The 15,770-nt window shown below is 37.3% G+C and overlaps 1 protein-coding gene across 2 annotated transcripts in view; it reads right to left on the bottom strand.

Moving 5' to 3' along the window:
• Positions 1–12,386, bottom strand: part of LOC126829801 (ankyrin repeat domain-containing protein 50) — a 54,788-nt gene extending 42,402 nt beyond the window's left edge. Inside the window, exons 1-2 of one of the 2 annotated variants that reach the window (XM_050559929.2) lie at positions 12,250–12,386; positions 476–3,312 (exon numbers count right to left, since the gene is read on the bottom strand). In XM_050559929.2, coding sequence (XP_050415886.1) covers positions 476–2,944 — 2,469 coding nt within the window. In that variant the 5' untranslated portion in view covers positions 2,945–3,312; positions 12,250–12,386. The remainder of the gene's footprint in view (positions 1–475; positions 3,313–12,249) is intronic. The other variant, XM_056102739.1, reaches the window with a different exon arrangement.
• Between the last annotated feature and the right edge of the window lie 3,384 nt (positions 12,387–15,770).

The raw sequence follows: 15,770 nt of genomic DNA, 5'->3' as shown, positions 1-15,770 counted from the left end.
ATGTGAACTAAAGATAAAGTTAGAACTTAGAAGATGTAACTGGGATAATGTGTGTGATGCAGAGCTGTTAATGCTAGAGAAAGAATAGTTTATAATATAATTTTCCCCGTTTCAACGTGTGAGTTAAAGTAGATACATGTACATGTATATATCTCAGTTATGATTTATTTATATACATGGCCGATGACGCATACATGTACATGTTTACGGGTTTCGATTGTGAATTATGGTATTTGATTGTGAATTATGGCATTTAATTGTGGGCATGATAGTGGGCATCTGATTGACAATTTTGGCATTTGATGGTATTCGATTGAGAAGTTTGGGATTTGATTGAGAAGTTTGGGATTTGATTGTGAATAATGGTATTTAATTGTGAATTAACGTATTTGTGAATTACATCTATGGTAAATATTCTATGATAAATGTTAATAAAATAGTTTATATTAAACGTAATAAGAAATCATAGACTTACCTCAAAGTGTCCTTCATAGGCCGCCATATGTAATGGCGTCCATCCGCCATTGTCTCTATGCATTTCATCTAATCCACGGTCTAACAGTAAAGTCACTACTGCTGCATTTCCCTGGGCAGCCGCTACACACAGAACACTTCTCCCTTCCCCGTCAATATGATCCACAGCGGTACCCCAAAACAACAGTTGGCCAACTACTTTCTCGTGACCCATGGACGTTGCGGCCCACAGGGGAGTTCTGCTGTTATTATCACAATGATCTACGTCCGCGTCCCACTCTAACAAAAGTTCACAAACTTCATGATGTCCCTCATACGCTGCTACCAACAGAGGGGTCATACCATCATGATCTCGGTGATCAACTTCTGCTCCCCGTTCAAGGAGAAGACCAACAACCTTTGCGTGACCTTCACTAGCAGGTATGCATAAAGCTGCAACGGACAGAGCAGTTCGACCATCGCAGTCCTCGTGGTTAATATCTGCTTTATAATCCAATAAATGTTCTACAATTTCAACATGTCCCATATATGCAGCGGCTATCAATGCGGTGCGTCCTTCATTGTCAGCTTTGTTCACATCCGCACCGTGTCTCAGAAGCTGAGTGACTATCTCCTCGTGTCCTCCCCACGCAGCAGCCCTAAGAGCTGTTCTTTGATCACTATCTGCATGGTCAACCATGGCCCCAGCTTCTAGGAGAATAGAAACGACGGAAGTGTGTCCTCCCCAAGCTGTTGACCTAAGAGCAGTCCACCCATCATTATCTGCGTGATTCACGTCCGCTTCGGCTTTCAGTAATAGATCGACAATCTCCTCAAAGCCTTGACGAGCTGCTAGATTGAGCGCCGTTTGACCAGTTTTGTCTACAGCTTCTACACAAGCACCTTTAACCAGTAACAGTTTAACTAGGTTAAGATTACCCTGATGCGAAGCTGTATGGAGAAGGGTTCTTCCATTTCCATCAATCTGATCAACTGGGATATCGATTTCTTCTATAGAAGACCCCGTGTCATCTTTATCCTCTTCCACTGACAGAGTACTTGTGTTAAGATCATTAGTGGGCATTCTAGCTCCTGCATCAAGAAGCATTTTAACGACCTTTTGATCCTTGGGAACCCCGGAGGATAGACTAGATTCCACGTCTGCTCCCGACAACATTAGCCAATGAATCAAATTGTGATTATGAATTGGGCTTTGTGCGTTAGTCTTTAACAGATGGAAAGCAAAGTCTTGTATTTCCGGTGCCGAAAGCTGAGATGCCTGCAATGTGGCAGACATTGCCAACATCCCATGACCTTGAGTTGCATTACAAAGATATTTTTGAGTACAATGTTTTACATCTAGCAACCACTCGGCGAAACTATGATGAAACAGAATTTTATTCCCACTGTCGCCGTCTATTAGAATTTTTGACATTAATTTCATTCGTCTGTCGAATTCCTCGAAAGTCAAAGTGATATTAAGACTGCGACTACAAGAGTATAATTGCGATACTGATAGGGGTCTACGAGCGGCTAAGATGGTGTTTAAAATCGGTTGAATTTTTTCGAATTGTTTTTTCACAAAGAGTCGTTGACACAGCCACAAATAGAGGCCGTTTAAAGTTCCTGGTATTTCTCTAATTTCACGCAGCATAATGAAATTATCGGCCACTCCATCTAAAACCTTTTCCAGATAGAGAAAACAACCGTTACTTTTAATATGTAATTGGTTCAACATTTCCGCTGTCTCGCGACTAAGATGTTGTCTTAGCGCTTCTTCTTGATCTAGCCGACATAAGATATATTGCTGTACGTCACGTACAATGTGAGACTTCCGCAAATCATCCAGACTAATTTTTCTAAATCCGGTAAACATACGAGTAACCGATTTACTTTGTTTTCGAGACGAACAGACTAATAGCAGCCACGGCGGTACCATTGGGTGATGATTAGCCAACAGTTCGGCAATGTTGCGACTTATTCCCGATTTATCACTTGTGGTATTTAAATACGATTCGTCTATAGAATCAATTAGCATAAAAAGGGTGTCTTTAGGAGGGTCGATGGACAATAGTGGACTAAGCACGGCCTGTTTAAAAGCTTCGTCCGGATTCTTATCAATCTCAACCTGGTTCAGATATTTTCTAATCGCAGGATCTCTTAATTTTTCTCGGTAACCTAAAATCAGTTCAGATTTCGACAGCTGATCAATTAATCCTGATATGAAATCCACCAGTGAAAGGGTATCAATGTCATGAGCCTGACAGAAATGATAAGCGATTAATCGTTTGTGTAGCGCACACTGTTTACCGGTTGTCGTCGTCGGCCAGACTAATTCACATCCTAACGCCGTTTTTCCACAACCAGGTCCTCCCATGATAAGGGCCCCGCATGTCTTGGATTCCGGACGATGTTCCAAGCAATGTTGAATTTTGCTAAAAGACCACTCACGGCAGAAGAACCGCTTATTTTGTAATAGACTTTGCGCCATGATGAGAACAGATCGGCGAAGTGATAGCACCGTCAAGCTAACGAATAAATCCCAACACACACTCTGAAAACGATTTCTCTAAATAGACACACGGCGCATTAATCCACAGTCACGGAGGTGTATATAACTTATTACATATAACACTGTTAATGTCTTGTTTAGAAGCGACGATATGTTCTACGTTTTAATCCAATCACTAGATATTCAAACAATAACACTTGTCAATGAAGGACTCCACGGCGTCGTCAGGGGGTTCTCTGATCTCTACGGATTCCATTCAGTCCCAGCAATGTAAGAGGGTCGGGCTTCCAGTATTGTAGAAACCCTCGTGATCTCCACGCGCTGACCTCGCCGACTAGTCCATGTATCTGAAAGTAAAGACTATTGATAAGAACTAGGGAAAATCGATGAAAAATAAAATTGGTAGTCGAAATGGAAGACAGAACAAGTTGACTAGGAAATTTCCTCGGTGAGCGAGTATAAAGTGAGTTACTCGCATACGTAAATTGATTCACAAACAAATGGACCAGACAACACATGAACTGCACGTATCGGCGTGGTTTGAATTGAAAATGATACATTATTAACTGAATCACAGACTTGGAATCAGAAAACATGATGTAACCGGAGATTAATGTTGTGTTATACCCGAACTCGACAACATCATCAATATTGATACACTATACGTACGTTTTATAAATGGTTTATTTCTCATTCGAAATGAAGTGAAATAGGGTTTACTTCTCTGCACACATTGGGCTAATAAAGACGGACATATGCCATGCAGTGTGCTATGTGGGAAATTTTGACAGGGCAGCAGCGTTACGACCTACTTTTTTTGCGAATTCTGTCAATGGTTATTTTACGTGTACGTCAATGTGTACGCGAGACCGGGTTGTGCGTCCCATCCAAACGTATAGACACTTTCCTTGTCAAGTCCTTACGGGGCCAACACCAAGTGTGAACTTAATGAGACCCCGTGGTTAGCGAGCCAGCATCTTACTTATTGAGCCAACACGGCGCCTTGCTCGTTTGAATAAATATACAACCGTTGACATGGAACAGTACTATTTCATCTGATTGCGAAAGTTAATAAAAATTGTCAATAATCAAGGCACATAAAACAAACTGATACTTAATATGTTCTTTCGTTTTCACTGTCCAGCTACTGTTACCTTTAAGCGCAATTTTCAATTACACGTACGTTTAATTGCGCAAGCAAACAACAAGAGAACGATAACTAAATCAATATGGTTTGTGGCGTGATGGATTCCGAAATGTCTTTCTAATGTGCGATCTGATCATGAATGCCAACAAAACGTCATTCCTAACAACTTTGGTTTGAATAACATCCTTACGAAACCATCAGATATGTAGATATGTATCTGAAAATGTAAAACTGTCTTCGGTATGAGCATTCTCATATCTCATGAAGCATGAATGTTATGTAAATACATGCATACGTTGTCAATTTTGTATTCGCTTTGGATTATTTCGTCGGAATTTTCTGTCATACATACATAACAAATACCACATTGGCAGGAAAAAAATCTAATTTATACACATCCGGTGTATTTTAACCACTTGTATAAGAATGGTATATAGACTTAAAGTAGCTAAATTCCCAACGCAACATTATCCATAATCTTAGACATTAAAAAAAAGAATTAGAATGTAATATTGGTCCATTCCAGTCTATAAATTGAAAATATATTCTCCTGATGTCCAATAATTAGTACACAATGGACATTTTAAAATCAGTATGCGGTGTCGTTTTCTCTATGGTCCCGAGTGCCATTTGTAATTAGGGGCATTGATAAATAAGGAAAAACGACACTTGAGGAAGTTAAATGTCAAACCGTTCTCCTGGTGCATACTGGGCTACCCAGGGACAAACGACTGCCATTCAATTTAAACTGCTCACGTATTTCACCGAACATAACTAATAAGAAAAATAACAATAAAAAAATAACAATACAAATAAAATTAATTGAACGTAAATCAGTTTACATACATTACTATCTGCCTTTCGACCCATTTTAGGTTCCAAAGAATAGAGATTTAGCTCCTTTAAGACTAAATATATAACCGAAGTCCTTAAGTCGTTAAACCATGCCAAAAGTACATGCACACCTGTAGGGCATATATTTATATTAAATTGAGATTCATCTTGACTTGCACATGTTCGTGTTTATGTATCATATATACCGTTAGCTTATCTATATATACGATCTTATTTTTAAACTGTAGAAAATGTGGAATGTGGCATTGGTCCCTAGGCTGATATGATCAGATAAATAAAAGGTGCTGAAACGACTATCATCACAAGATAATATAATAGACAGTATGGTAGGTGGTCTGTTTAATCCATTAAATCGAACCAAATATAAATGTGCTAAAAGTATGTCACAAACCAGGATTTGAGCAGCGAAAGTTGCTTGGGGTTTTCAAGCGCGGTGTCCGCTTGTCAATGGCGGATGACAAGGAACAGTGTCTAGTCGTCCGAATGGAACGAAAACCGAGGTACTGTGAACACTCTGGTGTGCATGTAAATGAGCTCTGGACAGTTGCTGCGCGGGCCAAATTTCCCGCATATCACATTGCATGGCGTTTGGTGCAGTAAATTAGGAAGTTAAGCCCATTTCATTAATCCTAAAATGTATAAAACGCTCAATTTGAATATCCTTACAAAATTTGAACCCTGCGACAAGATTGTTATTATGGTAACGGCTCTTTGTAGAATTTTGTATTTGATTACCCATTAGGATTGACCACATGATATTTTTATAGTATTTAAATGTTTATACATGCACCTATCATAATCTATATCGTGATAATAACAGAGTTTAAAGCGAGTAACACGCTGGGAAAATGAGAACACATTACATTGTATCAAAGGCAATGCAAAAAAAAACCCGCATTATATATAATTGGTTCGTGTCTTTGTAAGTGTTGAATCTCTGTATAATTATGTACATGTATGTATGTTTGTTTCATGTATATCTGTTGATTCTATAATGATCTTAATTTGAAATCAGCACGTAAATGGTAATTGCCGAGGTTATTTCATGCACATGGAATTTCAGTGAGAACGTAGAATTATAGCGATGTTATCGATAAATGTATTTTGATGACAATGTATATTTAAAGAGGGGGCCATATTGCTTATCGCTTTAATATCACATTCCAAACTATTTCAACTATTTGTATTTGATATTTTATGTAAATTATAAACAGACCTACACACAAGTACGGTATTTAATGATAACAAGGGCGGGCCCGGGCAGAAGATGGGTGGGGGCACCGGGGGCCAAACACCACCTTGCCTAACTAAATAGAGCGTATGTTTTAAAATAAAAGAAAACACTAGATAGTTATTAAACATACTGTCAATTTGAAGGGCATTTGGCTTTTTAGTGAGTTTCTTGTGGTCTAGGACGCAAAGAACATCTACGAAACAATATTCGCATCAACATACATTAGCGCTTTTGATGTATAAAAGACCACAATATTATGTTGATAAATAAATGTTATAACATTCCTTTAAACAGAACAGATGTTACCAACCTATAAATATTATCATAAAATCATAAATATATTCAGAGCACGATACATTTAATAAAAGTAAATGGAATCTCCTGAGGGTGGATTTATGTCGCATTATATTAATTGCCTACATGTAGGTTCGAGTCGTTATTTACTGACGTCCACCAGAAACGTTAACTTGACTTATATGATATCTTACAATGTCCGTGTTTTATATGGTTGACGTGTTTGTGCTTCTGGTGCACCCTAACCTTTCTATATGTGACTAAATGCTGTAATTTCATAATTATATCGTAAGAACAAAGAGCCTCTTATAAAAATTGAAAGTTGTTTTGCGTTTTTATCTTGTTATAATGGATCTACACCAATTTTAAGAATCTTATAATTAATTGGCATGACCTGACCTGACCTGGACTCTCTTCTAGCCAATGAAAAGATATCACATTTTAGGCCAACAATCACCTGCTGACGTTTTCAGATCTTTGTATAAATTTATCAAACGACACAACTAACCTAACAGACATCGCAGAATCTCAACGAATATTAATCATCTCGTTAAAGAGAGAGAAAAAAACATGTTTCAGACGACTTGGCATGCACCTGATGACATTTTGTAAAGATAGTTAAAAGATCAGTAGAGTCTTCATAAAATATAATATGTAGACCTATTTCAAATACGTCTCAAGGTTGTATTTCATCATTATCTATCAGATATCAGATGCAGTTTCTATACATCTGTCGCTAATGGTGACACAAAGGCGAATGAAGAAAAATTGGGCGCCTATTAAACATGAACCCTGTGATTTTGTTTCATTTATTATCAAATGCATGGAATATTTTGGATATAATTATTTATTCAAAACTACTGCGATCTATATATTCCCATGCCAGTGACCATACTTCTCTACACCATCAAGTCTAACGAAGACGGGCATAAGTTAAGTGTGAGGGAACATATTGCCTAGATAGCAGCGCTAAAACCTACTCTTATTTAAAGACAACGCTACGACCAAGTTTTTATTTCGATTTCTATTTGCCAGGTGCTGCCAAGGGTGTACACAGTATCTCGGTTTATCCATCCATCCGAATGACTATATCACCCCCACGCCTTGCACCAGTGGTAAGCAGGCTAGAAAATCCAGAGATAGGAATCTTATCCGCCAGCATCAAGACATCCTGGTTACTGAGTCAGTGTCATGTTTACCGCGGAACGTCCGGCTAAAGATTTTAGAAATGATAAATGAACGCCTAAAATATCTTTTGAATTAATTTCTTGATGCATTCATTAACACATTAATAATGCATTCATTAATAATGAGAAAGAAGCATCTGGTGTTCTAGAAAGACATCATCCTCTACCACGTGCAACACACTAATCCGATATAAATGCTAAATGACGCGATAATATTGGCTATTTAAATTCAAGTGAACAACTTTCTCCTAAAAAAAAATCAAAGGTGTTATCGGCTAGTACTATAGAAAGTGTAAGCATATCATATATTGTTTTGTGAAGGACATCGGTGTTCGAAGTTTAAGCTGAAATTCTTAAAACTATTATTCATTTGAGAACAACGAAGGCGGTTTATCAAATAGTGACATTTCTCAAATGTAGAAAAACAAAATCCTAAACTTTCTATTCCTGGTAGCAATTACAGGCTAAATGTTACGAATTCCAAGTCGACCGTTTTGTACTTGGTTTTACAATAACTCCACATTCCTATTCTATTGACAAATTAACAGGTTAAATTGCTCCATGTTTTAATAGAGAGGTTCCATTGCCAAACAACCGAGTTCTGTTAACCTACATTTAGCGATCGTGGGAAGCTTTGTTACTTCAATATACGACGACTTAATTCCATTCTTAAAGTTCGCCATTATATTCTAACGCATAATAAGGAGAATAATGATTGTCTGTTATACTACTTGTAAAGCCTAATAACAGTTCCAGGAGAACACCTAAGTGGTGCGACATTCTAAATTCCGTCCCAGAACGTGGATCGACCTAACAGACATTAAACTGTCCGTGTAATCGACCTATGTTTGTTGTAAATTTCTATTAAAAGCTACATAATAACACTATAGATCTACGTGGGATTTCAGATCTCACTCAATGGGCACTTCACCGTAAAATTGCTGTGAGCTACGATACATTTTTAGATTGGTTTTCCTTTTAAACTTACTTTAAATGGGGTAATCAACACCATATTTTAAATCTGGATTGTTTTAGTAAAAAGTCATTTTCTTAAATGAAATGAAGTGGGGTTGCTCACGTTTTAATTTTCTGCATCACCGGACATTCGTACTGGCATCTATCGTTTACATATAACGTTCTACATGTCTAGGTCATTACAAAAATAATACTTTCGTGTTTAAATAGTCGATCAGTCGATCGAATTATAGTTGTGAGAATGCACATAATCCTCCAAGATAACCCATAGCACTGGTCTTATCTGGTCTATAAAATCAGAGAATGTCACATATTTATCATGGGTTTTAACACAGAATCGAGCAAAGACTTAACTACAAATTGTGTCCATCATTTTCAGGTTAAATTTAACACAAAATGATAACCATTTCGAACTGAGTTAAAGGGATCCTTTGAGTCTGGCATTCTCGCGCTTGACACAAAATTCCAAACTAGCCTACTAGAAATCTGGTGAGACACGAACCTCGTGGACTTTTTCATTAAAATAAAAAAAAAATATGCATGAGTGGTGATACGTTTGCACCTGTACAGATATTGACAGTATTGATTATATCACTAGTTCTAGAAATACAGTCTCTGGGAGACAAGCATGTACAAGTAAATACATTCTTGCAGCCAGGTATAGCTGTATTTGTGTGATTTACAGTTACAAATGTTAAATGGGGTTTAACGTTCTACTTTTCTGCCCCCGGTTGTACGTGACAAGGAGTAGGGTCGCCTGTCCAACCTCGTGGGTTTTCTCCGGGTCCTCCGGTTTCCTCCCACTGCTAAAGACCCCTACGCGCAAGCGAATTATTGAAATAAAATTAAAAAACCATATGTTAGTCCCGAAATAACCTAGTTTGTGTCGAGTGGACGTTAAGCCCCGTTTCTCTCTCTCTCTCTCTCTCTACTTTTCTGCACGTACTGGTCTAATGAAGACGGGTATACGCCATGCAGTCTGCTATGAGGAGAATATTGCAGCGGGGCTACGGCCTACTCTTACTATCTAATTCCAACTACGGTTCTTTTACGTATACACGGCACCTCGGTTTTTATTCCCATCTGAACGACTAGACAATTGTCCTTGGTAGGACCTCCGTCCTGCTCCACTGACGAAGGGAACGCGTAGGGTCAACACCGGCGGCGAGCCAGCATCTTACTCACTGAGCCACCGCAGTTCCCTTTTCAGTCAAAGAGACACGAACCGAATACAATCGCGAATTACCAAACATATGTCTAAAAACGCCAGAATATAAGAAGCACTTTGCCGGATGCAAGCAACCCCTTTCATTAGTTACTGACGTAAACAAATGGGATACATGTACAAAAGTATTGTCTGGGATGACGATATTCAATATTAACGTTAAATTATTCAAAACAGAACGACGAATCTTCTCAATATTTGAACAGAACGGTAAGAACATTATACTCTTTGGGTTATCCATCAATTTAAAAACATTGGAGATGGTTACCCTATCACCGAGTCCTCCTTTAACACATCAACGAACTATTTACTTTGTGATCTTGTCTTTTGAAATATTCATAAAACGAAAGTCAACATCCCGTTCGTTGCAAGTATCGTCTTCTATACAAATGTACAACAGAATTTTGTTCATTATGCGAGAAGTGTTATCAGATGGTCTAGAAAGAGAACGCCTACCGTGCATGACGAATCGACACTACCTACAGCTTACTGGTGCACTAGTTTTGATCGGTATCTCAAGATTAGCTTCTATGTGGTTTCATACCGCAAGGTTCCCCGTCTTGTTTTGGTTTGAGCGATTTCAGAATCTATCGACAAACGTCAATACCTAACACAAAACCCAATCCCTGTTCGGTACACTTTCCATGCAGATAAAGTGACAGATTTTGGTATCTAGAATTTTTTAAACACAGGAAATTTTAAACTTTGTGAATGTATGATTATATGTTTGAGTCACAATCAATAAACTCTCTTTTTATATTTTAGACAAAGCTGGCAAATTTACATTGAGAATCAATAATTATTCTATTTCCTGCACGGGGAACTCCTAAAACACATTGACCGCAGTCATTCACAGCAATTCTATACATGGTCACAATCAATAACATCCTGATAATGACGATGCCGACTTCATACAAATGTTCTTGAAAACCCAACGCTGGTCTGTGTACTATACACAGTGGAGCAAACAATGTATTAATGTATATGGTGAGTTCGGTATCGCTCAGCACCAACACAAACTAGTACCGTCTGCAAATTCTTCAGGCACTAAAGAATACCAAAGCACATCACATCTGCACTTAGTTGATACATGTACATGTATGTACCTCAGGCTTGTACATGTATGTACCTAAGGCTTGTACATGTACTATCGCAGGAAAGACGCTTTGAGGCGTCGGGCTTTCTTTGTGCATTCAGAAAGTTTCAATGCGCCTGGGATTATACATTTGTAAACATGGAATTCAAATTAGCACCGACATCCTTGCAATGTCGACACCATGGGGCTATCAATTGAAGAATTGTTAGTATACAGTATTTACAAATGCATCCAGCTATCCGGATTACCCAAGGAACATCCGTGTAGAACATGGCATCGTCTTTGCATAGGGAATAAATGTCTACTACAGGAAAAAGTGGAACACTAATACATGTAAATGGCAAATTTTAGTAGAGAAATGTTATTCATTTTAACACACTGGTCTGACAAATTAGTAAATAAGTTCTTATTTTGGGTAACTTTTCTGCCGAACACGATATCGCCGTTCTACGGGCGGACTAAATAAATGTATAATACAGAATGACTTATTGCTGTAATTTCATGAGAGATATACGTACGTTATTCATTTTAATTCACTGCGTTGGTCTAGACAATTATTAAATATCGATCTTAACGTTATGATTTACAACCAAATTTTAGGATCTTTCATGTAATGCATCACTCAACGGGCGGAATAAATAAATGTCTACACCATGATTAGGTGACTTATGACAGATATTTATTTTAATTCATTACATAGGTCTGGCACATTATTAAATATCGATCAGGATGTTTTATGATTACTTTACATTCCGACTCCCTGTAGGGTATTGTGGAATATATACACGTAGATAATATGATGTCAATCAATATCCACACATTTACATACATAATGTCCAACATCATATGTAACACTAATACTCGTAACACTGTATAATCTACTAAAACATGTCCCTAGACTCAGGTCTACGACCACATCGACACCAGTATATGTCGGAACATGCTGAGTGATCGATCGATTATGCTGACTATAATAATCCTCCCAATGCAAGTTAAATGGGGCCATTTAAGTCCCGATTAAGCCAATACAAAGGCTGACAACGAAGGAATAATTCAACGAGAAACATTCCATACAGCTGGCAGTGTACAGCATGCATCCATCGTTTCATACTGTAGTCCCAGACGAAACGTTGCTAGTCGAAGACTATTCGCGTGTTTGCAGAGGCCACATAACAGACAAGAAGCACATTCAATAAGCACCACATAATTAAGGCTTCGGTCTTGAAATCCAGTTATAAATCCACAAATACTAGAGCTTCTAGTCTACCTACCTTTTCCAGTGTCCTCAATGCACATATCCTAGACTATGTGACATATATCTACATAATAATAACATAGTAAATACTGGCCGGTCGCTATCCATTGAAACGCTCTCCCGTGTCAATCTATTTTTACACATTAACCACCGACAAAGGCTGAACAACCGCTAAATGGGCGGATAAATGACGTCATCAACGATTCGATTGGATGATGTTGAGGTCATGTTTTGGGTCAAATGGATGATTGGCAGTCAGTAAGTCGATAACGGAGAGTGTGATCACAGCACGCGATAACAAAAGAAGAAGTATTTGGATAAGTGATTAAGATATTGGTAATGAAGAAAAGATAAAGTTTAAGACAGCATCAAAACAGGACGGAGAAAATGTAAGCAGACGACGACAAGGTCACATGTTCACTGGACATCTGGCGTGCAGTAAATCTGTATCGAAACCCAATGAACTTTGATTATAGACGTAGAGCAGACGATACATCAAACAGACGTGACCTAGTTTTAAAAGTGACAGACACGAATCGAAACTTGCTTGCAATATGCAAATGATAAAATGTCTGGAGAATTAACCCTTATGTTTCATGAAATTGGAATGTTGTTAATTTTTACCCATTAAAGAGATCGTTACAGCCTGAAGAACAGCTAACTTAGTCTTGGCTAGACTTGCTATCACTGGAAAAATATCTTTCTATTATTGTTTTTTTGATTTTGACAAATAAAACTTTCAGTAGACTTTATTATTTCATTCACTATATAAAGTAACTATAATCCAATAACATACCCACCTCCCAAATAAATTAGAAGTGCTCTTCTGGGAAGAAATAACTAAAAATTAGAGGGTTAGAGGTTTCAATAGCACTAAAGTTCTTTATTCTATAGAATAAAAAGGTTGTTGATTTTCTTAACTGTTTCTGATAACAGAAATGAATACTGACAGAAGTGTTCAAAAATGAAATTTTAGACACCATGAATGGCCACTGAAAGGCACTTAAAGGACTAAATGTAACATAATCTGCTGCGTTTTGAGTTCTACGGTCACGTGTTGTGATCTTAAGGAATGAGGATACCCTTGAATATCCCATTTTCCTTCTTCAATGGCCTGTTCTCTCAATCACACATCCACACGTTTTCGTTCGTTTTATAGTGATTAACATCTCTCACATGTGTTCTTCCGAATCAAATGGTGAATTAGTATGTTCTTTTAGTTCGATAAGTTTCTTATTTCACTAAATTAGATTTTGTTGCTCCTTGCATTTTTTCGCTTGAACGTGACAAGGACAAGGGTTTCCTGTCCAACCTCGTCGATGTTCTCCAGTGCCACTAGTTTCTTTCCACTGCTAAAGGAAATTATTGAAATAAAATTGAACCATATATTAGTCCCCAAATGACTATCTCTCTCTCTCTCTCTCTCTCTCTCTCTCTCTCCTGTACCCATACTTCATTTACCCCAGGGATATAAATATGTAAAATAATCTTATGTATCGCAAACATTTCGTCTCATTATTTGTCCTTAATCCAATAAATACAATGACAACACACCTGCCAATCATAAATCCACTGACCACTTCATTCTTCGTCCGTCTATAAAAACCTATTTTATTACTTAACCTCTTCTAATTGTCCAGGTTTAAACCCCTTGAAATCATTTGTGGTCAGGTGTGAATAAAGAAACTGCAAGGATTAAGGCTATAATGACCACTTGCTGTAGCAACAACCCTGTTATTAACCACCCATCAGTGGTATTCGTCCATTTAATGGAGTTAACATCTGGAAAGACATACAATTTGACTCTCCCATATAATTTTTTATATGACACAAGTTTCCAGAAGCTTCATCTTTATAGAGTTCTTTATGGTTTATATACAAACTTCACCATAACTTTATTATTATAACTACATACAAACATTACTCCATGTATTATTTAGTACTATAGCCTTAGTATAAATCAATTCATTAATACCATATATATAATTATAACACATGACATAATTATATGGAATACACGTTACTATATAATTATATAGATAATTTTCTAAAGGCTTGGCGTTTTCTAATGATTGAGCTATCATTAAACTGGCATAGAAGGTCACGGTTAAGAGTCTAGTTAGAGAAGCCCAGAGTAATGCGGATGAAACATGCTCACGAACTGACTGTAAATTTCGAGTTCTGGTTCAGTTATTAATATTGTTGAGGTGCTGGCGATTCGATGAATTACGATTTTCATGATGTTAATATTACAGATGTATTAATGGATTGGTACACTTTGCTGAAAAGTATGAAGAATACTTGGGAGTAGTTTTATGCGACATTTTGTGGCACAGAGTACAACATTAAACCAAAACCGTACTCTTACACCCCGCATTATTGTTCTCGTCCATGGACATGAGACCAACGACTGACCACAATATATTAAAAACTACAACTTTTGTTGCTGGTCCACAAAATAACATGAAACGCGTGAAGATCAATTAGGATTAAGTCCTAGCTTTAAATTTGTTCCAAACACATTAACTAGAACGATAGTTACAAAGCTGATCGTATAATTGAATAAAGACAATGATGTGTACGACAATTAATCCGGACAGTTTGCGCCATGACGTAATGATGGCGCGCCTAGCACAAAAGGTTCTTCAATTTTTCTGATCACCCACGTGTCCCTCACGTGACTTGTCATGCATGCTAATACTTTATCAAGTGTATGTTAGACAGGGTTTAGTCACATTTAAACGTTTATTATTCCTTTTTACATCCGACTTATCCTTTTTTCTGTCGACTTTGATGCAGGCTGTAAAGTCTTACCAGCGACACAGGTCAGGTTGACACTCGAGAATATTAGGTCATTCTTATTGTACGTGTTTACGCTTTTACTGGAGTGGCTCACCGCGAAGAGCTATTTAAATATCGCTTGCATGTTTTTTGAATAATGTAACAATATAGGTAAGTGCAATTTTAATGAAAGCAGAACATTAAAGCCAAAGATAATTGTCTATTTTTGCACGGCTTAATCCACACTAAACTACATGCTTATTCAAATTGAGTAATTAACATTTAATTAAGAAATCAAAATATCAACGGTAGATAATCTCCCGACGTGGGCTAATTCGGATTAAAAACAGGCCCATCAACGATGTTCAAGAAGATTGCCGGTGGAGCTGGTGTGAGCATTTTCCGTTTACATGGTTAACGGAATATGCCGAACGTTGACAAATTTTCAATATTGAACGATTTTATACTGATATTTCCTTTATAGATCTAACAATCACAGGGATTACATACCTCGCAAATGACAAAAAGAGACTTAATGTATGTCTGCGCCCAATTTTAAAACATCAAAGATGACACAAATATAACCCCATTAACAAAGATTTGTTTCTTACGTTAAATTCATCTTTGCAAAAACATTGATCTGAAATTAGCTGCAAGCCCTTTTTTTAATTTTATATTCTGTATAATATTATTATTTTCCAAATTAGTATATAATAAGATAATTTAGAATCGAAAATACATAGGTATTTTAAATAT

The sequence above is a fragment of the Patella vulgata genome, chromosome 8 (genome assembly GCF_932274485.2).
Source record: "Patella vulgata chromosome 8, xgPatVulg1.2, whole genome shotgun sequence".
NCBI classification, from domain to species: domain Eukaryota; kingdom Metazoa; phylum Mollusca; class Gastropoda; family Patellidae; genus Patella; species Patella vulgata.
Note: the sequence above shows the minus strand (reverse complement) of the source record. Positions and strands in the feature narration are given on the sequence as shown.